We start from the raw sequence: 27,748 nt of genomic DNA on the forward strand, positions 1-27,748 counted from the left end.
CTGGTTCTCCATCTGATCTACCTTGTTTTTGAGGTAGGCATTGTCCTTTTGCAGTTGTATCAAGACCTGGTCATGTCGAGCGATGGTGTCTTCAACTGTGCTAATGCRCARCTCTGCCTCAGTCGTTCTCAAAAGGAGATCATTCATGGAGGATTTCAGGTCGTCAATGGAAGAATGGAGTTCAGCCGTTCTCTTATCGATTTTCATAGAAAGACCTTTGTTACCATCTTGAATTTCCCGGAGGAGAGTAGCCAGCATGTCGGCAGGCTCGCMAGAGGCCGAGAGCAACAGTCTGGRACTGTCGTTTGAGATATGAGGGCTAATGCTAATCTTGCTAGCGTTATCGTTATCTTGGGAATCAACGACGTTTTGGTCGTTCTTCTTGCCTCTCGGTCGGCGGTCCATGGCTCTTTGGGAAGGTAAGTACTTGAYGATTTATCAGCCGATGTTAGAATATTGTTTCAACGTTGTTATTTAGGTAATAATAGAATAACTTTGAAGAGCTCGGTTTGTCAACGTCTGCTCAGCTCCGCGGCATCACGTGCTCCTCAACATAAGTCTTTGATGGCAATTTGGAGAGACCTTTGTTGTTCTTCAAACATCTAATAATAATCGAATCAAATCTCCTGCATCCAACTCCCTCATCAATGAAACAAATTGCTTTTGAAAATGTGTTCCACCTACCGCATGTTCCAAATAAGTTCCAACTGACACCAAACACAATGCCTTTCTTTATTAAGAATCTGTTTAATTAAAGTGATTTTACCCTGATGTGTCATATTCTATTTGAAGCTGGGCATTAGCAGTGTTAGCTTTGTTAATGAGTGAATTGACTTATTCAGCATGTAGCCCGGGGGCTGTTAGTGCTGCTGATGTTTTAAACAGCCTGACATTTAGGCCGTGATGTCTGATGTGACACCCTCGTGTGATTTCAGAGTCGTTCCATGTCATTTGAGCAAGCCATGACACCCACCATCTCAGATTGTTCTGAAATGGTTTTTATAGTTAGAAACAGTTAAGACTGGCATTCCTGAAACATTATTTTGTTCTCTGAGAAATTTAGCTAATTTATTGCACCCAAATAGGCAATTTTAATTTATAGGATTCAGATCATATTCAATAGTTAGTTATAGTACCCAACATCCGATTTGGACCAAACTTCTTCCTACCAATGAGTAAGACATGTTGCCTGGCTGCCAGACTCCTTGCTCCGGCCAAATGCTATGCCACACCCACGGACGTTAGTTTGTTCTCCGTAATGGGTCTGGATTCGAGTACCTCCTTGACTCTTCACCGAATGCGAACACATTCGGGGCTGTCTGATTGGTCCAGAAACCGATGGGTTGGGCCAGAACACGTGGGTAAAGCGCCGGTTTGAAAATGTGCCATCGGGTTTGATACTCTGGTTGGTTAGAGAAGACAAACTTTGTTTTGTACAACACCCCTCATCACCACAAACAACTTCAATGATGGCAGTCTCAGACTAAAGTATGCAGCAAACGACAGAGCAGTAGAAGAATTTAGTGTGAGTTGTCAGTCTATAAAGACATGAGGAATCCCCAAAAATTGTCAAAAGCTACCTACGGACCGCACACACCCCATGCCAATCCCACCCCAGCAACCAATATACTGTATCGGTTCTCTATGTTTGACTATGAAGCTTCAGCTTGGAGTATTGCTTCTACATACTATATAATGTATTACCTGTGAATCTGGTGATGTCTTTTCCCCCCTGTTCAGAGAAATTAGTTATTGAAGTCACTTGCATTATTTACCATAAATAGTGAGAAAGTTTTGACCACTAGATGCGGCTGTTCTTGATATACCGCCACACTCTTTTATACATTTTCCTGCTTTCTCGTGTCACAACATTTCCTTTGCAATTTTTGGTAGAAAACGAATAGATTCGACTCATGATGAAAATACATTGTGTGGTCATCCTAACAATTCAGGTCGTTGTCCAGTCCTCCATGAAAGCAAATCAGTTTGTCCTTCTTTCACGCTTAATCTGTGTCAAGGAAATGGCCCCTTTGCGTGTGGTTTATTGCCTTCAAAAAAGGTCTATATTAGTTACTATTGGACCATTCATGGTAAACAAGCAAACTACAAGGCTACATCAGTTCTAATGGTTCCAATATTATGGTCTCTAATGGTCTTCAATGGTAAAACCAGAGGTGTTGACTTGAGTCACGTGACAGATTTTGTGACTTGAGACATGACTTGGCTAAAAGAAAAAACACTTGCCACTTGACTTTGACTTCAGCATCTATGACTCATGACTTATCTTGGACTTGAACTGCATAACCCGAGACTTGATTTGTCATCTTGTGCACTATGTAAGCATTTCTGTCCTTTATATATGAGTGCTGTAGGTTCTGTGTGTTCTGTTCTGTGTCTTAACCAATCAGATTCACGGAAATCACAGGTCTAGCAAAGCGTGTGCCGCTCCACTGACCTCCGGTATTTATTTAGCAAAGGTGATAACACATCACTCCCGACATACACAAGCAAGAACTCTTCACAGAAATGTTGCAGCTGCCCTACACCTAAACTGTATGCGAAGAAAACAAGTAGATTTCTCAGTCTGATCAACTAGGCTACTGATAACTACTGCAGCTGCATAGGCTACTGCCAATGCGCCCTGTAACGTCTTGCCCTCTGGCCAGGGTAAACAAAATGTTAATGTTATGTAGTCAATTTATAGCCCATTTATTTGTGTTAGGAGAAAATGTGATCAAATTTGGTTTAGGCTATTTTCAATCTAGGGCTGGCTGGCTAGGCTGACCTTAATAATCCAAAATTATTAACTGAAAGTAATCAAACACAATACTGATTATATAAACACTGAGTTACTTTTGAATTGCAGTTGCATAGGCCTATATGATGCAAACATGCATACAGAAAGCTCAGCCCTGTGAGTTCTATTGTCCAATTGCAGTGGTTGTGTCTGTGTAAAGGAAAGTGTCGTTTTAAAATATAATTCATATTAACAAGTACAAGGCTGCTGCAGTTTGACAGGGTTTTCATCCCCCCTTGGGCCAGGAGTTTTTCCAGAATTTCTTTAAAACCACGTGACCTGTTAGTAGTTAAGAGCGTTGGGCCATTAACTGAAAGGTCAATGGTTGAATCCCCGAGCTGACTAGGTGAAAAAAATCTGCAGATGTGCCCTTGAGCAAGGCACTTAACCTGAATTGCTCTGGATAAGAGCATCTGCTAAATGACTCAAATGTCAATCTGGTCCCACTCCCATCATTGCCCTTATAAATACATTTTTACAACTACTAATTAATCACTGTCAGACCATATAGGGTCCTGATTTATACTTGGTTAGGTTTTCAGATTAGGAAAGGCTCCGGACACCAGGGAAAACAAATTTGCCCCACCAATCTGGGACCTGTGGTGCCACCTCTGCATCAGGGCTTCATCGGTCCTAAAAATTGTTGCATTACTTTTTCAAAGACTATGTTGGGGGGTGGGGGGGGGGGGGGGGTATTTTACAATTGATATTGAGTTGTGATGTATTTAAATGGTAAATGTCACTAACCACAATGCATATAGAGCAGTTTCCTGAAACCTTTATTTAAAAAAATAAGACTGCCATGCAATTATTTTATCAGAATCCCTAGTGATAGTCCCTAGCCCTTTTAGAAAGCGGCCACTTGTTGGACTATTCAAGGAGAGTTGGGTTGAAACATTAGGTTGCTAAGAGAAGGACAAACTGAATTGCTTTCATGGATGACCACACTATTTATTTTCCTATAGAGCCAAATCTAATGAGGCAAATCTATCTATTTAATAAACACAAGAGACCAGCAGAATGGATAGAACAGTGTGAAAGTAGCAAGAACAGCATCTAGTGGCCAAAACCTAGTACTTTCACAGTATTTTATGGTAAATAATGCAAGCGACAACAATTGCATATTTTTCTGAACGGGGGGGGGGGGGGACCATCACCAGAATCACAGGCAATACATTTCATAGTATGGGGAAAAGCAATACTCCAAGCCACAGCTTCATACTACTTGTCAAACACTGATAATGTATATTGGTTGTTGGGGTGGGATTGGCATGGGGTGTGGCAGGTCCGTGGTTGGCTTTTGACCATTATTGGGGGGATTCCTCATGTCTTACTCATTGGTAGGAAGAAGTTTGGTCCAAATCGGATGTTGGTTACTATATTCATTGAATATTATCTGAATCCTATAAATTAAAAATGGCCAATAAATTAAAATGGCCAATTAGCTTAATTTCTCAGAGATCAAATTATATTTCAACAAAATAATGTTTCACGAATGCTAATTGTATCTGTTACTAACTACAGAAACATTTTCAGAACAATCTCAGATGGTGGGTGTTGAAATCCTCTTTCTTGTGTTTTTTTTAGGTGGACAACCCTTCATCTGTTCTGCTTTCCGCCCTGTGCTCCTCTACAGATTCTCTTTAGTTTCAATGAATGAAATTAATTCAAATTAATCAAATCAATTGTGCTAAACACAGCATTGATCGTGAAATATCTTAGATGCTTTCCTTTCAAGGCCATGTGATGCCTGAGACGGCTGTGACTCACCCATAAATACTGGGACAGGCCAAATTGTTCTATATACACGACATGAGCCAAAGGTATGTGGACATCTCATTCCACAATCATGGGCATTAATATGAAGTTGGTCTCCCTTTGATGTTATAACAGCCTCCACTCTTCTGGGAAGGCTTTCCACTAGATGTTGGAACATTGCTACGGGGACTTGCTTCCATTCAGCCACGAGCATTAGTGAGATCGGGGACTAATGTTGGGCGATTAGTCCTGGCTCACAGTTGGCGTTCCAATTCATCCCAAAGGTCTTCGATGGGGTTGAGGTCAAGGCTCTGTGCAGGCCAGTCAAGTTCTTCCACACCGATCTCGACAAACCATTTATGTATGGAACTCGCTTTGTGCACGGGGGCATTGTCATGCTGAAACAGGAAAGGGCCTTCCCCAAACTGATGCCACAACGTTGGAACACAGAATCGTCTAGAATGTCATTGTATGCTGTAGCGTTAAGATTTCCCTTCACTGGAACGAAGGGGCCTAGCCCGAACATTGAAAAACAGCCCCAGACCATTATTCCTCGTCCACCAAACTTTACAGTTGACACGATGCATTGGGGCAGGTAGCGTTTTCCTGGCATCCGTCAAACCCACATTCGTCCGTTGAACTGCCAGATGGTGAGGCGTGATTCATCACTCCAGAGAATGCGCTTCCACTGCTCCAATGGCAGCGAGTTTTATACTACTCCAGTCGACGCTTGGTGGCTACTTGTGGAAACCCATTTCATGAAGCTCCTCGAAGAACAGTTTGTGTGCTGAAGTTGCTTCCAGAGGCAGTTTGGAACTCAGTAGTGGGTGTGGCAACTGAGGACAGACGATTTTAAAGGGCTTCAGCACTCAGTGGTCCCGTTCGTTGAGACTGCATGGCCTACCATTTCGCGGCTGAGCCGTTGTTGCTCCTAGACATTCCCACTTCACAATAACAGCACTTACATTGGACCAGGACAGCTTTAGCAGGGTAGAAATACGATGAACTGACTTGTTGGAAAGGTGGCATCCTATTACGGTGACATGTTGAAAGTCACTGAGCTCTTCAGTAAGGCCATTCTACTGCCAATGTTTGTCAATGGAGGTTGCATAACTGTGTGCTCGATTTTATCCACCTGCCCTCAACGGGTGTGGCTGAAAAAGCCGAATCCACTAATTTGAAGGGGTGTCCACATACTTTTGTATATATAGTGTATGTTTCTCACATATACCCTTGATGATGTTGATATTTTCTATCACAAACTGTAGACCATAATCTGTTGACCAGACGGATGTTCCAGAAAAACTGATTATTGAGTTTGCTCAAATTCTGATTTGACAGATCTGGCTAACTCAGAATTTACAGTTCCAGAAAGAGAGCTTGACGTTTAGCCTGATCAGACACCATGGCAATGAATGCTCTGAAGCAAACTTGTTACCTCCTAGGTTAACTTGATTTTAGCCTGTCCTGGTGGATAAAGACAGGGATTCTCCGCCAATCAGATCCTTATCCAACACCATGACTGGTCCCTTTACGGAAAATCCAATTGACATAGGAGCCTGCATTGTTTGCTGTGCATTACAAATGGAACGAATTACTGGACCTCGAATAGATCTTTTAGATCATTCTGAAGATCTTATTTTGGAATGGTAACCATTTATTTTTTTATTTTTTTTTACAATCAATCATGTATCTGGTCAACTTAACCTGTAGCAATGTAACCCAACACAGTTTCCCATTGACCGCTATACAAATGCTGTGTATTGCCTTGTGATTTTTTGCAACTGGAAGAAAGCCCAGACTCACTTATCTGGTTAAGAGAAGCCGGATATGTTCAGGGAATCCTGAATTTGTTAAACCATCTTTCCGGAAAACCCCCAAGGACGTTTCTGAATCAAATCAAATCAAATGTATTTATATAGCCCTTCTTACATCAGCTGATATCTCAAAGTGCTGTACAGAAACTCAGCCTAAAACCCCAAACAGCAAGCAATGCAGGTGTAGAAGAAAACTTTGCGCTATAGTAGAATACAGTAAGCCTCAGGCTGGTGGTGGTGTAGACACTCACCCTGCGGTCTTCATCTGGCACCAGAGCAGCAGAGCATCTTTAGCCGACTTCTTCTCCTTGTTATCCTCCGTCTCCACTCTGATGTCCTGGATCTGTCAAGCACATATCAAAGAATACGGTCACAACGCCAGCCATCAGCAGGACCCAAAGACTGATCCTACCACTATTCCCACACACACACACACACACACACACACAGGAATGCACCCACCTGCATTGAGTAACACAGACATAAACACCACTTAGCACTTTATTGATATACAAATGTAACCCTCTGGTTACTTTTTTATCAGGGACTGTATTATTTAACATTGTTGCATGTTGGTCATATTTGGGAGACTGGCCGGTTGCTAGGCAACAGTGTGAAAAGTGCGAGAGAAGACTCATGAAAACTACAAGCTATCAACATTTGCTAACTAGTTGTTTCAAGCAGTTTATAGTTGTGTAACTCACTCATCAGTGCAAATGAATGTAGTATACAGTTGAAGTCGGAAGTTTACATACACCTTAGCCAAATACATTTAAACTAATTTTCTACAATTCCTGACATTTAATCCTTGTTAAAATTCCCTGTCTTAGGTCAGTTAGGATCAACACTTTATTTTAAGAATGTGAAATGTCAGAATAATAGTAGAGAGAAATATTTATTTCAGCTTTTATTTCTTTCATCACATTCCCAGTGGGTCAGAAGTTTACATACACTCAATTAGTATTTGGTAGCATTGCCTTTAAAATGGTTTAACTTGTGTCTAACGTTTCGGGTAGCCTTCCACAAGCTTCCCACAATAAGTTGGGTGAATTTTGGCCCATTCCTTCTGACAGAGCTGGTGTAACTGAGTCAGGTTTGTAGGCCTCCTTGCTCGCACACACTTTTTCAGTTCTGCCCACAAATATTCTATAGGGTTGAGGTCAGGGCTTTGTGATGGCCACTCCAATACATTGACTTTGTTGTCCTTAAGCCATTTTGCCACAAGTTTGGAAGTATGCTTGGGGTCATTGTCCATTTGGAAGACCCATTTGCGACCAAGCTTTAACTTCCTGACTGATGTCTTGAGATGCTTCAATATATCCACAGAATTTTCCTTCCTCATTGAGCCATCTATTTTGTGAAGTGCACCAGTCCCTCCTACAGCAAAGCACCCCCACAACATGATGCTGCCACCCCTGTGCTTCACGGTTGGGATGGTGTTCTTCTGCTTGCAAACCTCCCCCTTTTCCTCCAAACATAAGGATGTCATTATGGCCAAACAGTTCTATTTTTGTTTCATCAGACCAGAGGACATTTCTCCTAAAAGTACGATCTTTGTCCCCATGTGCAGTTGCAAACTGTAGTCTGGCATTTTTAAGGCGGTTTTGGAGCAGTGGCTTCTTCCTTGCTGAGCGGCCTTTCAGGTTATGTCGAYATAGGACTCGTTTTACTGTGGATATAGATACTTTTGTACCGGTTTCCTCCAGCATCTTCACAAGGTCCTTTGCTATTGTTCTGGGATTGATTTGCACTTTTCGCACAAAAGTACCTTCATCTCTAGGAGACAGAATGCGTCTCCTTCCTGAGCGGTATGACGGCTGTGTGGTCCCATGGTGTTTATACTTGCGTACTATTGTTTGTACAGTTGAACGTGGTACCTTCAGGCATTTGGAAATTGCTCACATGGATGAACCAGACTTGTGGAGGTCTACAATTTCTTTTCTGACGTCTTGGCTGATTTCTATTGATTTTCCCATGATGTCAAGCAAAGAGGCACTGAGTTTGAAGGTAGGCCTTGAAATACATCCACAGGTACACCTCCAATTGACTCAAATTATGTCAATTAGCCTGTCAGAAGCTTCTAAAGCCATGACATCATTTTCTGGAATTTTCCAAGCTGTTTAAAGGCACAGTCAACTTAGCGTATGTAAACTTGTGACCCACTGGAATTGTGATACAGTGAATTATAAGTGAAATAACCTCTCTGTAAACAATTGTTGGAAACATTACTTGTGTCACGCACAAAGTAGATGTCCTAGCCGACTTGCCAAAACTATAGTTTGTTCACAAGAAATTTGTGGAGTGGTTGAAAAACGAGTTTTAATGACCCTACCTAAGTGTATGTAAACTTCAACTGTATATAATAAACATTTAGTTGAGCATCCCCGATCACAGTGAGGATAGCGAGGGATTTATGGCTTGTACTTGTGGAAAGCCTCTCGCTAAATAGTAGAAAGCAGATTATTCAGTTGACGTTCCTATCGGTCCTAGACTACGGCTACATCATCTATATGAACAGCTGCCACTTCATTAAAGCCGTCAGATGCAGTTTATTACGGGTGACAATTTTTGTACTCGTCACTGCATTCTCTACCAGAAAGTTGTTTGGCCCTCTTTGATGTCACGCAGGTTGATACATTGCTATGTTTTCATTTAAAAAGCTATTTTACAAGAAGTCCCACTGTACCTAACATCATTACTGAACTTTAGACATACGAGTTCCCACACCCGGTCTCAGGGATGGTTAACTCTGGAAACTCCTTTGATCTCTACGGAGTTAACTAAAAGCTGGTTTACCTTTCTTGCACCTTATTTGTGGAACAATCTTAAAACCTATCTAACATTTGATATTCTGCTGCCTCTAGTGTAATTCAGAAAGCTGATTGAGGACTTATTACTGATGAATGTGTTTGTTTTTGATGACTGTTTCTCTTTCTGCTTGCATTTTGATGTGTATTTTCTGTAATTTGTCATTCAGGGCTCATCTGTAAGAGACATTGGTCTCAGTAAGACTCCCATACAAAATAAGGTTAAATAAAATAAATCCAAAATATAAACTTTCTCTGACTGAGAGGATCAACTGTAATCAACAGGCTGCTCTTTCTGCCTCTCGACCGTATGCTAAAATGCTGACCACACTGCTCGCGTGTTTTTAGACATTTTCATATTGAAAATGAAATACCTCATTTACATAAGTATTCACACCCCTGATATGTTAGAATCACATGTTGCAGCAAATACAGCTGTGAGTCTTTTTTGAGTAAGTCTCTAAGATCTTTGCACACCTGGATTGTGCATCATTTACACATTATTACAAAAATTATTCAAGTACTGTCATTGCTAGACAGTGATTTTCATGTCTTGCCATAGATCTTCAAGACGATTTAAGTCAAAACTGTAACTAGGCCACTCAGGAACATTCAATGTTGTCTAAGCAACTCCAGTGTATATTTGGCCTTGTGTTTTAGGTTATTGTCCTGCTGAAAGGTGAATTTGTCTCCCAGTGTCTGTTTGAAAGCTGACGGAACCAGGTTTTCCTCTAGAATTTTGCCTGTGCTTAGCTCTATTGCAAACAGGATGCATGTTTTGGAATATTTTTATTCTGTACAGGCTTCCTTCTTCTCACTATGTCATTTAGGTTAGTACTGTGGAGTAATTACAATGTTGTTGATCCATCTTCAGCTTTCTCCTATCATAGCCATTAAACTCTAAACTGTTTTAAAGACACCATTGTCACCATCCTTCCTCTTCGCCAACTGAGTTAGGAAGGACGYCTGTATCTTTGTAGTGACTGGGTATATTAATACACCATCCAAAGTCTAATGAATAACTTCACCATGCTCAAAGGGATATTCAATGTCTGCTTTTGTTTTACCCATCTACCAATAGGTGCCCTTCTTTGTGAGGCATTGGCATTGGAAAACCTCCCTGGTCTTTGTGGTCAAAACTGTTTTTGTTCACTGCTTGACTGAGGGACCTTACACATAATTGTATGTCTGTGGTACAGAGATGAGGTAGTCATTCAAAAATCCTGTTAAACACTATTATTGCACACTATTATTGCACACAACTTGTTTAGGCGTGCCATAACAAAGGGGTTGAATAATTATTGACTGAAGACATTTAAGATATACATTTTTTATTAATTTGTAAAGAAATCTAAAAACATAATTCCACTTTGACATTATGGGGTATTGTGTGTTGGCCAGTGTCACAAAATCTAAATGTAATACATTTTAAATTCAGGCTGTAGCACAACAAAATGTGGAAAAAGTCAAGGGGTGTGGATACTTTCTGAAGGCACTGTATTATATTTCCTACTGGGTAAACTATATATTCTTCAGGGTTTATTACCTACTAGGTGGAAGCACTGGACAATTTTATTTATGGTTAGGCCCACCCAGTCCACACACTGATATTCACATGCTGCCTGCTTACAGACCACATCATTTTCTATTGTAACACACCTAGATACTACTGTAGGTTCAAACTGACATGAACTCCAGTCCCTCAGAAGAGAGGGCTACAAATGGAGGCACTGCTGAGATGGTTAACAGGAGATCCTGAGATAATGGATGAGCAATGATTAAACAACAGGACTGTACATGAAGGCAGTGCAGTGAACAGTGAATATAAAACATTGAAAAGACCCCTATCATAAGGCCAACTATTAGAGGCGATATCAAGCCATTTGGGAACCCTCTCATTTTAACAGCGAGTTCCAATAGCTCAGAGGGAAAGAGAATGGAGATGAATATGGAGAAGCTGACACAGTGGAGCCAGTGGGAGGACACTGATCCTATCAGGGCATTAATGGTTGTGGGAGTGGAGAAGGAGCATCAGATATTGAAGGGGCTTTGGATGCCTTCGAGTTGTTTGGGTTGCTTAAAGTGAAACACTGTATGCAACATCCTCAAACCAAGTGGGCCAGTGTTTTAGTTAAGACGTTTGTGGATCTCACTGCATAGTGTGTGCAAACTCTGGTTGAAGATGAAGAAAAGGGCATCAACTGGCAGTTGATCTGTCTAGGAAATGTAGCTCCTCCCTCTCCTGAGCAAATACCCAACACCAAATTCCCCCCATGTCAGCACCCCGTAGTAAAAACAAACTACAGGCCTTCATGATGAGAGAGTGGATCTCAGATAGCAAGCTGAAGAACCTTGTAAAACCCCAAGCAACAGCCTCAAAACCTGAATACATCATTGAAGCCATGGGGAAGGTTCTGAAGGAAGCTATGACATCTCACTACGAGACCAGTCCGTACAGAAGACTGCAGACATTCAATGGCACAGTGTATATGCCCCTTGGGGAAGAGGACATAGACTCCTGGATGGAACAAGTAAACCAGATGTTGCCTGAGTGGCAATACTCCAACCAGGAGAAGAGAAAGAGACTCATCAAGAGTTTCAAGGCCCCTGCCCTGAGTGTGGCTACAGTGCTAAGAGCTAACCACAAAGATGCATTGGTAGAGGACTAATTGAACATACTGGAGCACACATACGGCACAGCAGACTCAGGCAAGGACCTCTATTACAAGTTTGAGGGCCTGCGACAGAAACCTGGAGAGAAGATCTCTGGTTTCCTCCTTTGACTAGAGAAGTCGTCACAGAAGGTCAGAGTGAAGAGAGGCATTGGTGAGTCCAGGGTCGACGTCGCACAAGTTAACCAGATCATCAAGGGAGTGATGTACAGCACTGATATCCTGGTGCATCTTCAACAGAGAGAGAAGAGAGGCCGCCACACATTTCCAGTTCGACTGCAAATGCTGAGGGAAGAAGAGAAGCACTCTCATAGAATCCCAGTATCCCAAGTCCAACCTCAGAAAGAGCCAACATCAAATGCTGGGGCTGAAATCAAAGCTCTCTGCAGACAGGTGGAAGAACTGAAGTCTGCCATAGCAGTAATGAAGGTGACCCTGGCTGAAGGCAACATTGAGGTTTACATGAAGTTCAACTCTGCTGAGAGGCCCTGCACTGTGCTAGTGGAACCAGCTGAGAGGAGTGAGCTGCCAGCTTCTGTCCTGATAACCAGCAGTGTGGTTACTGTTCCTGCTGAAGATGGCAGCAGCATAACTCTAAGGGTGAAGAATGAAAGCACTCAGGCAGTCACACTACAACCCGATCTCAAGATGGCCGAACTGCATCCAGTAGCTCACAGAAGTTACCAGTAAAGAAGAAACCCTCAACCCTGACCTCCTTGACTTCGGCAACTCTCTGGTTGCCCCACAATGGAAAGAACGGTTGCAAATGAGACTGAAGGAATGGGCCAAAGTGTTTTCTTTAAACGAATAGGAGGTGGGCTGTGCAAGTGGAGTGGAACACATGCTCAGACTCACCAATGAACGACCATTGAGCAAGAGGTTCAGAAGTATGGCGCCCACGGATGTAGAAGATGTTCGGAAACACTTGAGAGAGCTGACGGACTGTCGGTCAGGGATCAAGTAGCTCTCCGTCCTCGACCATCACAGTGGCTATTACCAGATCCCCATGCGCCACAGTGGCTATTACCAGATCCCCATGCGCAAGGCCGACAAGGAGAAGACAGTGTTTATCTGCCCTCTTGGTTTCTACCAATTAGAGAGGATGCCTCAAGGAGTCACTGGAGCCCCAGCTACTTTCTAACTATTAATGGAGAAGGCTGATGGCTACATGAACCTCCTTGTGTGCTGGTCTACCTGGACAACCTCATCGTGTTTGGGAAAACCTTGGAGGAACATAAGGAAAGGCTGATGAAGGTCCTGGACCAGAAAAACTCAAGGCCCTCCAGTCATTTCTGGGTTCTGCGGATACTACCGGAGGTTCGTGAAAGGATACGCTGTCCAGAAGTTATGCCCCCAAGACAAAAAATTGCAAGCCCATCACTCCCCCTGGAGTTACCTACCTAAAGGAGAATGAGCTGTTTAGAGAACTATGGATAGCAGAGTGTGAGAGAGCCTTCCAGAACATCATTGAATGCCTCACCAGCTCACATGTGCTCGCATTTGCTGACCCTGAGAAGCCCTACGTCTTGCACAATCGACACCAGTCTGAGTGGACTGGATGGAGTGTTGTACCAGGAGTACCCTGAGGGATGGAGACCAGTGGATTATGCAAGCCGGTGCTTGTCCAGGAGAGAGAATAACTATTCAGCGCACAAGCTTGAGTTCCTGGGGTTAAAGTGGGCCATGTCGGACAAGTTTCATGATTATCTGTACGGAGCAAAGCTCTTGGTGCGCACGGACAATAACCACCTCACCTACGTGCAAACCACTGCCAAGCTGAATGCCACAGGCCAGAGGTAGATGGCCACTCTCACCATCTACGAGTTCAAGTTGCAGTACAGGCCAGGGCGAGTGAACATTGATGCCGACGCCCTGTCAGGACGCTCACACATCAGTGCTGAAGAGGATGGAGACTGGGTTGAAATCCCCTCATCAAGGGAGTCAGAGCCATTTGCCGAGTAATGACTGCCAAAGTCTCTTCAGACAGTATCTCTAAGAGGGCAACTGTGAACATAGGAGCCCCGCCCGAGGCTGTCCCTGAAGCTTTCATGAAATTTACTGCTCTGAAGATGGATGGACTATCCTGCCTGAGTCCTGAGGATCTGCGATGCGCACAGCTCTGGGACCCAGTGATATCCACCGTCAGCCAGGCCCTGGGGTTAAGAAAGGAACCCTTCCTAAGCAGAAACACAAACCCAGAAGAAGCCTTTCTCCTGAGGTAATGGAACATGCTGTACAAGCAAAGGATGTTTAAATCCAAGGTCCCCAATTACAAACAGGTGTCAAATAAAAGGAGACAAGGCCGACAGAACAGAAACGTTTGATGACATGTCCTTCTGAGAAACTGGATGAGTTTGGATATGTTTTGGAGGGGTGATGGCTTGGATGGCGATGGCTCGAATAATCAGTCATCTGAGCCAATGGCAGAGCCATAGAGTTAATCCCAGTGACATTTAGCAGACTGCACCAGGTCATACAAGGACAGGACTTACTTCCTGCTCTCAGAGCTCAGTGGAGCAAAACTAAGGTAATTTTAGAGTAGGGGGGATGTTACACAGCTAAGATGGAGCGCATATATTAGTGAAGAAGAGGAGTCTGAACAGATTCAAATGTAAAGTCAGTGAGCTAAGAAGAGATAAAGAAACCGCAGTGGGAGAAAATATAAATGTTTTTTGGAAGCTAAAGATAAAAAGCTGTAATAGACAAATTAAGGAGCACAGACCTCTGGGAATGAGATGAACGCGAAAAACTCTACAGAAGCGGGCGGGCGGAGCATGCAGAGCGAGGAAAGGACAGGACAGGCAGAGCAGTGACTGTATGCTAGCAGGATAGTCCATATCTCCAAACATCTTCCATAAGTGGATTAATTGGTCTAATTTATGGTAAAGCCTCAACCAATAGCTACCTCTTCCAATTCAAATGAGCTTGAAAGTTAAATATGACAACATTTTTATTGTTTTGTGTGAGTACAGCCCCTGCGATAAAACGCCCAGTGATATCCACCATCAGCAAGGCCCTGGAGTTAAGAAAGGAGCCATTCCTAAGCAGAAACACAAAGCCAGAAGAAGCCATTCTCCTGGGGTCATGGGACATGCTCACACAGAGATGGAGTGCTGTACAGGAACCCCAAGAACTCCCGTTCAGTTTGACAGAGACAGCTGGTCCTGCCCCAAGAGTACCACCATGCTGTCATGAAGTCACTGCATGATGATATGGGACTGGCCCAGGCAAGATTTTACTGGCCTCGCATGTCTCGCGACATTGAGCAACACTGCATGAACTGTGCAAGGTGTATCCATTGGAAGACCCTACCCCCATGGGCCGCTGAGCTAGTCAACATCACCCATGGAGCTGGTCTGCATCGACTTCCTGACAGTGGAGCATGACAGCAGAAACATCAGCAACATCCTCATCATTACATACCACTTCACCCACTATGCCCAGGCATACCCTACCAAGGACCAGCTTGTAAGCACAGTGGCCAAAGACTTGTGGGAGAAGTTCTTTGTACACTATAAACTACCAACAAGAGTCCACTACAATCAAGGAAGATACTTCGAGAGCCGACTGATCCACCAAATGCTAACCCTTGTGGGGGTAAAGAAGTCAATAACCTCTCCCTATCATCCTCAAGGGAACGCAAAGTTGGAACGCTTCAACCCTATGCTGCTGAACATGCTTGGCACTCTGGGTCCAAGCAGAAGTCCACCTGGAGCCAGCATATAGCTCACCTTGTGCACGCTTACAACTGCACGAAGAACGACTCCATTGGTTTCTCACCATACCACCTCATGTTTGTTTGGGAGAGAGTTAAGGCTACCAGTCCACCTGTGTTTCGGAGTGAGCCCTGATGGAAGCCCTTCAAGTGACTAACTGCAGTAGTTAGGTACACCTCACAACCCTACTGTAATACACTGAGGTATATGGGTATTTTGCAGCATCTTTGGTATGAAAAGGGTAACAAAGGTGTAAGTAGTGCTGATGTTTTGAGAAGCATCCCTTTTTGGTTTTATTTTTCTTGGATGAAACATGGTCTATGTTTACATGTGTATCTGTGTACTTTTACGATGACAAGCTCTGACATACTGACAATTCTGTGTATATATTAACCTATTTCATACTTTTGAGGTCAAAGGTGTAGGGACTTGTTGGGAAGTTTCTTTTGTGAGGGGTGTATGTAACCCCCTGGTTTCTTTGTTGTTTTTTAGCACGGACTGTATTATTTACTGTGTGCTGATATTGTTGCATGTGGGACGCATTTGTGAGATGGACCGGTTGCTAGCCAACAGTGTGATGTGCTTGAGAGAAGACTCACAAAAACTACAAGTAATCAACATTTGCTAACTAGTTGCTTCAAGGAGTTACAGTTGTGTAACTCGCTCACCATTGCAAATAAATGTAGTATATAAAAGTACACCAGTATGTGGACACCCATTCAAATGAGTGGATTCTGCAATTTAGCCACACCCGTTGCTAACAGGTGTATAAAAATCAAGCATACAGCTCTGCAATCTCCATAGCCTAACATTGGCAGTAGAATGGCTTGTACTTAAAAGCTCAGTAACTTTTAATGTGGCACGGTCATAGGATGCCACCTTTCCAACAAGTCAGTTTGTAAAATTTCTGCCCTGCTAGAGCTGCCCTGGTCTACTGTAAGTGCTGTTATTGTGAAGTGGAAATGGCTAGGAGCAACAGCGGCTCAGCCGCGAAGTGGTAGGCCACACAAGCTCAGAGAATGGGATCGTCGAGTGCTGAAGCCCGTAAAAATGGTCTGTCCTCGGTTGCAACACTCACTACTGAGTGAGGGGGGGGAGAGCTTTGCATGCGTTTCTGTGTGTGGAGTAAAGGTGGTCTAGAGTTGTTTTCCCTCTGGTTGCACTGGTAACATGCTGATAGAAATTAGGTAAGACTGATTTCAGTTTTCCTGCCTGTTTTCCTCTGGGTGGGAGTTTTCCTGTTTGCGTGGTATTTGGCCAATATACCACGGCTAAGGGCTGTTCTTAAGCATGACGCAACACGGAGTGCCTGGACATAGCCCTTAGCCGTGGTATATTTTGGCCATATACTGTACTACAAACCCCTGAGGTGCATTATTGCTATTATAAACTGGCTACCAATGTAATTAGAGCTGTAAAAATACATTTTTGTCATACCCATGGTATACGGTCTGATACCACAGCTGTCAGCCAATCGGCATTCAGGGCTTGAACCACCCAGTTTATAACACCTACTAGGTGAAGGCACTGCACTATTTTATTCAAGGTTAGGCCCGCCCAGTCCACACTCCTTTTCACATGCTGTCTGCTTACAGACCACATAGCTTATTATTGCCACGCACCTAGATACTGGGTCCAAACTGATATGAACTCTGGTCCCTCAGAAGAGAGGGCTACACAAATAAACAACTAAAGCCACCTACTCACACCCACCCACATTCCTCGCCATCTACTGTACATTTTCACCCTCATCTGTGGATTTAAGTAGACCAAAAAATGTGTATAAAATGAAATCCCTTTACCAACTGTGCACTCTCACATTATACCGTTTTTTACAAATAACCATTCAAATGCTCAAATAAATACTTGTTGAAAAAAGTATTTTAAATACCAGATACCCAAATACACATGTATTTAAGCCTATGTCTGATTAGCACATGAGAGAGCGAAAGCGTGCGTGCAAGAAAAGAGAGAGGAGTACTGGGTGGTCAGCTGACCTGGAAGCGGAGGATGATGGTCCAGATGAGGCCAAGGGTGAGGCGGTGGTTGCCGTCGACGATGTCATGGGAGCCCATGTTTTCTAGATGGACCCTCTGCTCCTTGAGGAACTGCAGGGCCTTGTCCACGTTCTCCAGGCAATGGATACGCATGCGCCCCTTAGTGGGCTTGGGCTGCAGAGGGGAAAGAAAGAGTGGGATAGATGGTATTAACACAGGCAAATTACATTAGTGTCACTCAAACTCTTCATGTAACTGATATTCTACTGCCAACAATCTAAACGGTTTGGTTTTGTATATTGTAACTTGAGGCAGGACTCCCTGGGCTGATGACCTACTTAGCAGACTTATTTAATCCTTGAGGTAGGCAGATTTAGGATTTTCCTGTGTCTATTACACAACAACAAAATAATGTACATTATATACAGGGACATATCTATGGGGAATCAGTGAATGGTGTGGCTGTTGAGGAGACTAAATTACTTGGTGTTACCTTAGATTGTAAACTGTCATGGTGTAAACATTTAGATTCTATGGTTGTAAAGATGGGGAGAAGTCTGTCCATAGTAAAGAGATGCAGATGCTCTGCTTTTATGACACCACACTCCAAAAAGCAAGGCTCTAGTTTGATCTTATCTTGATTATTATCCAAAGAAAGACCTAGTTAAGCTGCAGCTGACCCAGAACAGAGCGGCACGTCTTACTCTTCATTGTAATCAGAGGGCAAACATGAATACTATGCATGCCAGTCTCTCTTGGCTAAGAGTTGAGGAAAGACTGACGGAATCACTTCTTGTTTTTATAATAAACAATGTGTTGCAAAATCCAAAATTGTTTGGATAGTCAACTTACACAGCACTGACACAAACACTTCCCCCACCAGCCATGCCACCAGGGGTCTTTTCACAGTCCCCAGGGCCAACAAATTAAAGGAAACGTACAGTATTATTCAAAGCCATGAGTGCGTGGAACTCCCTTCCATATCATATAGGGCAAATGAACAGCAAACCTGGTTTCAAAAAACAAATAAAACAACACTTCACGGCACAACGCCTCTCCCCCATGTGACCTACTTGTTGTGTGTATGTACTGACATGTGTGTAACTGATCGATGTACACACGCACACTACATGTAAATGTTTTTAAAATGTATGTAAATTGTAAAGTATTTCATCTGTAATGTATTTTCCGTTATGTGTCGGACCCCAGTAAGCCTGGCTGTCGTCATTGGCGTCGGTTAATGGGGATCCTAATATATCAAATACCCCATAATGTAAAAGTGGAATTATGTTTTTCAGAATTTGTAAAAAATTAATGAAAAATGAAAAGCTGAAATGTCTTCAGTCAAGTATTCACCCACTTTGTTATGGCAAGACTAAATAAGTTCAGGAGTAAAAATGTGCTTTTAAGTCACATAATAAGTTGCATGGACTCTGTGTGCAATAATTGTATTTAACATCATTTTTTAATGACTCTCTCATCTCTGTACCCCACATATACAATTATCGTAAAGGTCCCCCAGTCGAGCAGTGAATTTCAAACACAGATTTAACCAAAGTCCAGGGAGGTTTTCCAATGCTTTGCAAAGGAGGGAACCTATTGATAGATTGTTTTTTCCCCGTTTCTTTTTTACCGGACATTGAATATCCTTTTATGCATGGTGAAGATATTCATTACACTTTGGATGATGTATCAATACACCCAGTCTCAACAAAGATTACTCATTTTTTTCTTGCTTTCAAATAGGCACATTTTTATCTTCTCTCCCCTGCAACTCTTTCCCGGGTCCTTGGTGTACAAGATAAAGTAGTGCACTATGTTTTCCATCAATATACCCGGTAAAATAATGGTTAATAAACAACTCTAAGGGGGTCCTATAAAATCTGTGATTTTCCCTGCCAAAATTATGTTTTGTATTTTCCCAAACTATGGTACTGGTTACATCTTTCCTGTTTTATATATTTTTGGTTTTCACTCTCAAAATTAAAATTGTTCATTTTTTGGGGTCTGGAAGAAAACTAAACATTTCATATTTAATTTAATTCACTAGCAAGTGAGGAATGTGCTAACGTGCCGGTCTAGCAATGGTTCTGTACTGTTGCTGCTCATTTCATGGCAAAGTTTGCAAATAATAGATACAAATGATATACTTACTCATGATATACGCTAATCTGCCAGGTAAGCCTACTTTGCTGGTAACATTTAATTGAGAAGGTTTTGGGGAAAGTATTTCTGTCAACCCACAAGACAGTTATCACATCAACGTGCTACACATGGGGTGACAAACGCACCCACCACAGACAGACAGATGGGCAATATTGCTGGATATTAATTGGCAGATATTGTGCTAGGTTTGGCTTTTTAAGCCAATAATGGCTAACCAGGGGAGGGATAATGTCAATGTGGCGTTGATTAAATAGTAGCTGAGAGCTTGCGCTGTCTGATACTTGTGAGATGTGTTCATGACAGTTTGCGATGGAACATCTGAAAATTGCTTGTACTTTCAGAATTGTTTGGCGCGCTACGAGCTACTGGTAGCTTGCGATCAATCTGTTGGAGACCCCTGCATTAATGAACACCACTCTCCATATTTTCAAGCATAGCGGTGGCTGCATCATGTTATGGGTATACTTGTAATCTTAAAGGACTGGGGAGCTTTTCAGGGTGAGAAAGAAATGGAATGGAGCTAAGCACAGGCAAAATCCCAGAGAAATAAACCTGGTTCAATCTGCTTTCCACCAGAAACTGGGAGATAAATTCACCTTTCAGCAGGACAAACTAAAACACAAGGCCAAATCTACACTGGAGTTGCTCACCATGAAGACTCAGTGGCTGAGTTACAGTTTTGACTTACAGTTAATCTGCTTGAAAATGGCAAGACTTGAAAATGGTTGTCAAGCAAAGATCAACAACCAATTTGACAGAGCTTTAAGTCTTTTGAAAAGAATGAATGGGCAAATATTGTACAATCCAGGTGTGCAAAGCTCTTAGATACTTACCCAGAACAACTCACAGCTGTAATCACTGCCAAAGGTGATTCTAACATGTATTGACTCAGGGGTGTGAATACTTATGTAAATGAGATATTTCTGTATTTAATTTTCAATAATTGTGCAATGTTTTCTAAAAACACATTTTCACCTTGTCATTATTGGTAATTGTGTGTAGATGGGTGAGAAAAATGTTTTTTTAATAAATTTCGATGTCAGGTTGTAACACAACAAAATGTAGAATAAGTCAAGGGGTATGCATACTTTCTGAAGCACCGTATGTCCAGAGACAGGTCATCTAAAGCTTTCCCAGGGTTAGAGCCCATTCTCTATGGGTCATGACCTAGGAAGTACCCAGGGCCTGAACTTGTTGGGACAGCTGGAGAATACCAGTGGATATCTCCTCTGCCCAACACAAATAACACCAAACCAGAGAGACACCCATCTGGCACTTTAATGTAGTGTTCTGTGGAGTGAACTCTAACATGGAAATCCTACGCTTCATGAAACAGTTGAGAAATGGCGGCTGGCTTGAATTCAGTTGTCTGACTTGAGATCATTTAGCAGGATGTTGGTCACTTCCCCACTGTTTCGCTCTCAAAGATCTCATTGATAATTTCTGCCTTCCTTTCCTCCATCAAAGAAAATCAACTGACATTTTTCCGTTTTGTTGTAGTTTTTTTGCCTTACTTCCTCGAAACAGCCAACAGAGAGGGAAGGACAAATGACTCATATTTTGAAGGGACCACAGTAGACTGCATTCACTGGGAGTGAGTTGAAGCCGTGGTCAGATCTTTCTCACAGCGAAGCCCCGTGAGCTCCCTCAATGGAGGATCTTGGCACGTTCCACTGGAAGTCACAAGACAGGGGGTGATGGGGGGGATTAAAGTGGTAGGGGCTGTAATCGGTCTTAATTGAGTTTTGATTCCAGAGCTGTCTGGACGAGTCCATCAGAGAGCTGCCTTTCAAAAGCCACTGATGGTGAAGGGAGGGGTGAGGAGGGGAGGGGTGCATGAGCTAAATTGAGACATAGTTAATCAAACCCATCAGTGCTAACTTTGCTAAACCTCTCTTTTAGCGGCAATCCTGCCATGATAATTACTTCTCTCCCCTCCTTCAGCACAGCTGCTAAGATGGAAAAGTTCAGTATGAAGTTTGCTCTCTGACGTCACATGCGTAGTACTACTACTACTACTATAGTCAGTAATTATGTTTTGGTTTTGCCTTAATCTCTTTGACGCCAGTCTGGGCATAAGGTCTCCTAACCTAGCTTGGCCTCTAGCATTCTGTAAGCACTTGGCCTGTCTTTGTGTAACCACATGCTTTACTGCAACTGGCTTGGTGCATTGACTGTATAATTGGTTCTGCATTAGTGTGTTTGTGGTACATGTAGGTTTTAAAATGTGTATTTCTGTGTTTGTCAGATGCCTGGGTGGATCGCTCAGTGTACATTTGTGAGTGTGTCTGGTAGTGTATATTTCCATGATGTTTCCATGAGAGACAACAGGATCCCTGTAACCCAATATATGTGAACCAGTCTGAAACTCTAGCAGAGCGTAAACCAATAGGACACGCTACTACTATCCACTTCACCCTTATATCTTTCTCTGCTCTATCCTCAACTGAACTGCTCATAACCTCTCCATAGTATACAGATAAAGACCATGACTTTACCAGGGCTGCTTTGAATACATTCTGTCCCAGAGGTGGAGAGAGTAGTTTAGGTGTGTCTGGTTTTATAAATGTTGACTCTGTAAGATATGACAAGGGAGTTATCTGTATATAGCGTGTAACATAGCTACATACATCAGAGTGGGTGAGAGTTGAGTGAGATAGATGGGTTTGTGGTTAGCAACAAAACCGACGCGTGGGCAACTATGGGGCAAACAGACTGGGTTGGCTTAGACTGTTGATAACATATAAGCAATATTTCATCTTCAACTGTTTAATGAAAACAAATACATTTGCACAATGAGCACTTGTTGTCTCTAAAATACATTGTTACAGTTAACTAGCTAGAGAATTTTAACCATATTAGCATAGACGTGACATCAGTCAAAACAACTCAAAACAAGACATGGTATCAACAACAAGATAAAACAAGCTGAAAAGAGCTACTTCTGATTCCCCACAAGGCAGCTTCTTGTCATTGATGCTAGTCATCTGACCTTTCAGAATCATAACAATACACACCTTCCGGCCACATTGATGCGCACGCATCATTTTCATGAAGTTGTCAGCCAACCCGTCTATACTGCTGAACCACAAACATAGCACAGATTAGCCCCGACATTCCTATGCTGTCCCTTAGACAACATAGCCACGTCAAATTGTATTGACGAAAACCTATAAAACTAGTAATTAAACAGACTTCAAAACGCAGGTCTCTGTTTGGCTTTCATACTTTATTCGCTCATCACCTGAAGCACGTGCACAAGACGGAAGTACATGCAGGCGAAGTATTGCAGGTGTTTACATGGTTTTGCGCATGTGCCAGGTGATAAAAATCTCAACGGTAGTACGAGCCCAAGAACATACTTTTTTAGTCCGAGGACCTTACATGTTATGTTCAGAAGCGAATTGGCTCTGGCAGCCAAAACAGCTAAATACAGATAAACGGGAATGGATTTTCAGCTACTGTTCTAGAAATAAAGCCCTCTACTTTCATATCACATCAAAATAATTTCACAAATGCTAAATATACAATTACTGTATCTGTTTTAACCGGTTTTAACACAGTTGCAGGCGACAGTATCTTTCAGTTACAACACTGTGGCGTTCTTATTCTGTTACACACAGTTGGTCGGAGAAACAGATGGCTTATAAGTACTCCAGTGGATACTTTTTCTCAAATTCCGACTCACAAAAGGACAAACCGATCAGACAACTGGTAGAGTAAATGGAAATTAAATTATATTCAACATTCTTGTTTGTGAGAGGAAGATTTACAGTCCAAGTTCAACTAGTAATTAAACTACATTTTGCAGAAGCTTTGTGGTAGTTGAACTAAATAAAAATCTAGGTAGTTTTCAGTAGTTAATTACTTTTTGCCATGTAGCTAACTGTTAGAACTACACCCTACCTTTTTCCGCTAATATAAAGCAAAATATGGGTGAAGTAGACAAGAATTATAATTTTTTTCATCTTTAGTTAAGTAAACTATATTTTTCTTAAGGGTAGCTGAAATTCTTTCGTTGTTATGTAGATGATAGTTTGGTAAACTATGACTTCAGGATATCTTCCCCAACACTGCTGATTTATCATGCAAAGCACAAATAAGATTGTAGTAAGAGAAACAACTATGACTACAAATAAATACTCTTTCAAGTTGAAAAATACAGGTAACTGACAAAATAATGGAAACACTTGAGAAAATGAGGGATACAAAGTATATTGAAAGCAGGTGCTTCCACACAGGTGTGGTACCTGAGTTAATTAAGCAATTAACATCCTATCATGCTTAGAGTCATGTACAAAAATGCTGGGAAGGCCATTATTTTTTTCATTATTTTGGTGACCATGGCTATGCCAACATAGGATGACAATGCTCCCATCTGTCACGCCCTGACCGTGGAGAGCTTTTATGTCTCTATTTTGGTTTGGTCAGGGTGTGATTTGGGTGGGCATTCTATGTTCATTTTTCTATGATTTGTATTTCTTGGTGTTTGGCCGGCTGTGGTTCTCAATCAGAGGCAGCTGTCTATCGTTGTCTCTGAGAACCATACTTAGGTAGCCTTTTTCCCACCTGTATTTGTGGGTAGTTGTCCATGTATAGTTGCCTGTGAGCACTACGTTGGCATCACGTTTTCGTTTTGATGTTTGTTGTTTTGTTGGCGACATCTTATAATAAAGAAGTATGTACGCTCACCACGCTGCACCTTGGTCTACTGTTTCCACCTTAGACGATCGTGACACCATCCATAGGGCACGAGTGGTCACAACGGTTTGATGAACATGAAAACAATGTAAACCATATGCCATGGCAGTCTCAGTCACCAGATCTCAGCCCAATTGAACACTTATGGGAGATTCTGGAGCGGTGCCTGAGACAGCGTTTTCCACCACCAATAAAACACCAAATTATGGAATTTCTCGTGAAAGAATGGTGTCGCATCCCTCCAATAGAGTTCCAAATACTTGTAGAATCTATGCCAAGGTGCATTGAAGCTGTTCTGGCTCGTAGTGTCCCAACGCCCTATTAAGACACTTTATGTTGGTGTTTCCTTTATTTTGGCAGTTACCTGTACATGTGCCCTGGAAAATCAGTGAAGACAATGAGCTATGCATGGGCCTAATGTATAAATAATTACATATACTGTAGGTTTAGAACCCGGGGGAACAGCATTTTAACATTTGAAGTTTGTTTAAGGTGAATTATTACTCTATATGTGACCTGGAAATCCAAGCGAAACATATTACGTGCCATGTAAACCAGTCTGACGGTCTGTCTACGTACCAGTTTCTCCCCAGAGAGAACCTCCAGTAGTTTGATGAGCATGCGTCCATCTCTCAGGTCCATATAGAGGTCAGTGATCCTGCAGGACACTCTGGCTAGGTGGGAGTTGACCCACTTGGTGAAGGTCTTCTTCTGCACCGCTTCACGCTCATCTACAGGGAGGAGCAGAGAGAGATCAGGGGTTAAGTTTTACTTCTGCATTCTACAATGGTAACATATTCACCAGGTTATCATCTGGGGGTAGAAGGTGTGTAACGTATTTTACAGTTCAACTAACGTGTGTTCTTCTTTAGAGACTGACACACACACCCAACATCCTGCTATGATTAAGTTCTGGGCACTCAGAAAAACAGCGGCACAATATAGGCTACGAAGCTAACACTCCAGCTGTGCAGCTAACAGAGTAGAACGTGAGGGTTTGCAGGCCTCATCAGAAACAGCACATTCCACTCATCCTTCCTGTTTATGTCAGGTGTCCCTCACTTTCCTGGGCGGAGGGTTGTTGGTCTTTGTTACTGTTCGTCTTCTGTTGAAAACATACACCAAGGCGTCATTGTTCTTGGAAGAACTGTGTAGGGTGTAACTTCCTCTGTCTAAGAAGTACAATGTAGATACTGTAGCTAGCTAGCTAGCTAGCTAGCTGACTTCTCTTTCACAGCAACAGAGTACTGTAAATATCAACATTTCACAGGCCAGGTGGGTTCTTAGTAAACATACTTGAATACCCAATATGTTTATTACAATTGTTGTCTGAAACAGTCTTATTCGTAAACACCATCTTTAAATAGCCAGTCTTGTTTGCACAAGCTAAATGTTGTTAGCATAGCTGGAGTTATTCTCACAGAACGACTATATTCCTAACATAATGGTCTTGCTGCCAGATAGTCTTCTGCACATACTGTAGGCCAAGTGATATTTGCGCTGGTCTCCAGTCTACTGTACATGCTATTCATGCGGGCTAGCTGCTGCTAGTGTTGTTAGCTGGTCATGTTCTCACAGGGTTGTTCTAATGTAGTGTTCCCATGCACCCTTACAAAAAAGGATTGGCGTTTTGAAACTGCAGTAAAAGTGCAGTAACTGCAGTCGAGTGTGGTATTTTGGACGCAATAATTGCAGAAAACTGCAGTGTATTGTAGTTGAACTGAAGTTATACTGCACTCTAACTTTAGTTACACTGACAAATTACTGCAGTCGAGTGTGGCATTTTGGACGCAGTATTTTCAGCATACTGCAGTTATACTGCACTCTGACTACAATCTTTTTTCGTAAGGGCAAGGCAGATGGTCTGGCCCAGGCTTTTCATCCTACTGCAGACCCAATAAACATCAGTCACAACGTAGTACAGGAGCCAGGTCCAAGAGAACCAGCTGCCCCGGTCAGCCCATACTGTATCTGCTGCATTAGCCATGAACATCATCATGACACACACACACAAACAGTCTTGTTTTACAAACCTTGTGGGGACACACAATTGATTCCCATTCAAAATCCTATTTTCCCTAACCCCTAACCTCGAATCCTAAACCCCCTAGAAATATCATTTTTCCTTGTGGGGGCCGGCAAAATGTGCCCAGTTGGTCAAAAAAAATTGTTTGTTAACTATTTTTGTGGGGACTTCTGGTATAGTTAAGCATGTCCACACACACACACACACACACACACACACACACACACACACACACACAGTGTGCCAACTAACGTCTCCGCTTCACAAGGTATTCCTCATATGAACTCAAAGCCTGTTGCCATGGAAATCTGGCTTTGAGAGGAAGTTTCACAACCTCCCTCCATCAGGGTGGGTCTCTCTCTGTCTCGCTGACTGTGAGAGATGACACCCGTTAACAAAGTGCACTGATGCACTTTCCCTTCCAGCTCCAGCCCAGCCGTTAGCTCAGAGGACGTTGCGACATCACAGCGTGACCAGACTGCTAATAAAGCAGCAGCATGACTGTGATATCATGTAGGTACCAAACAGCACACTGTCCAACAGCCTGACAGCCGGGTCCCAGAGATAGTAGATAGTGGCCTTTATGAGTCCCAGTGCCCAGGGCAGAGGCAGATGGAGGCGACGAGACAGAGGGAGCTGTGTGCCCCACTGTGGGGGCCCAGTCAGAGCATCACAGAGACAATGAAGCCAGTGTTCTCTGCTCTCGATCATACCACGCAAAGCAGCATCAGATGGCATCAGGCCTTATCACTGACTAGACTAAGTAACATTCAGCTCCTTCACTGTGACATGGGCTGCATGGTTAGATCATGTCTGTGTGGCCTCAGAGGGGCTAGGTTAGTTATGACTTTGGGAATCAGGATGGGGCTGGATATGCTTAGCAGCACATAAGATACCAAAAAAAAGGAACAGAATGAAAGGTAGCTTCCATAACAAAACAGTAAAGTGAAATAGTCCATTCACAATATACATTTTGCTTTATGACACATGACCCTGTGTTCTGTTCAAGGTTCCAATTACTTGTTGACACAATCAGCTGCAGTTCAAAAGGGCATAAAATGTCTAAAATAAATGTGCGTTCTAAGGCTGAGATAGAGACGAATGGAGGATATGGGTGGAGCTGGACATGTCCTGAGTGTCTGTAAACAGGGTTTCCTGCAGGGGAGAGCATCTGGCCCTCACAGCAGAGCCCAGGAAAGGGAAACCCTCGGTCAACAGATATACACACGCTCGCATATACACACACACACACACACACACACACACACACACACACACACACACACACACA

General features: G+C 42.7%; 1 protein-coding gene across 2 annotated transcripts in view; it reads right to left on the bottom strand.

Annotated features, from left to right (window-relative positions):
• LOC111978290 (spectrin beta chain, non-erythrocytic 1) overlaps positions 1-27,748 on the bottom strand; it is a 125,490-nt gene that overhangs the window by 36,717 nt on the left and 61,025 nt on the right. For both annotated transcript variants that reach the window (XM_024008268.2, XM_024008267.2), the window contains 3 exons: positions 25,011-25,162; positions 17,565-17,738; positions 6,624-6,715 (listed from right to left, as the gene is read on the bottom strand). In XM_024008268.2, the coding sequence (XP_023864036.1) occupies positions 6,624-6,715; positions 17,565-17,738; positions 25,011-25,162 (418 nt within the window). The remainder of the gene's footprint in view (positions 1-6,623; positions 6,716-17,564; positions 17,739-25,010; positions 25,163-27,748) is intronic.

This window comes from Salvelinus sp. IW2-2015, linkage group LG18 (assembly GCF_002910315.2).
Source record: "Salvelinus sp. IW2-2015 linkage group LG18, ASM291031v2, whole genome shotgun sequence".
Lineage (NCBI taxonomy): Eukaryota > Metazoa > Chordata > Actinopteri > Salmoniformes > Salmonidae > Salvelinus > Salvelinus sp. IW2-2015.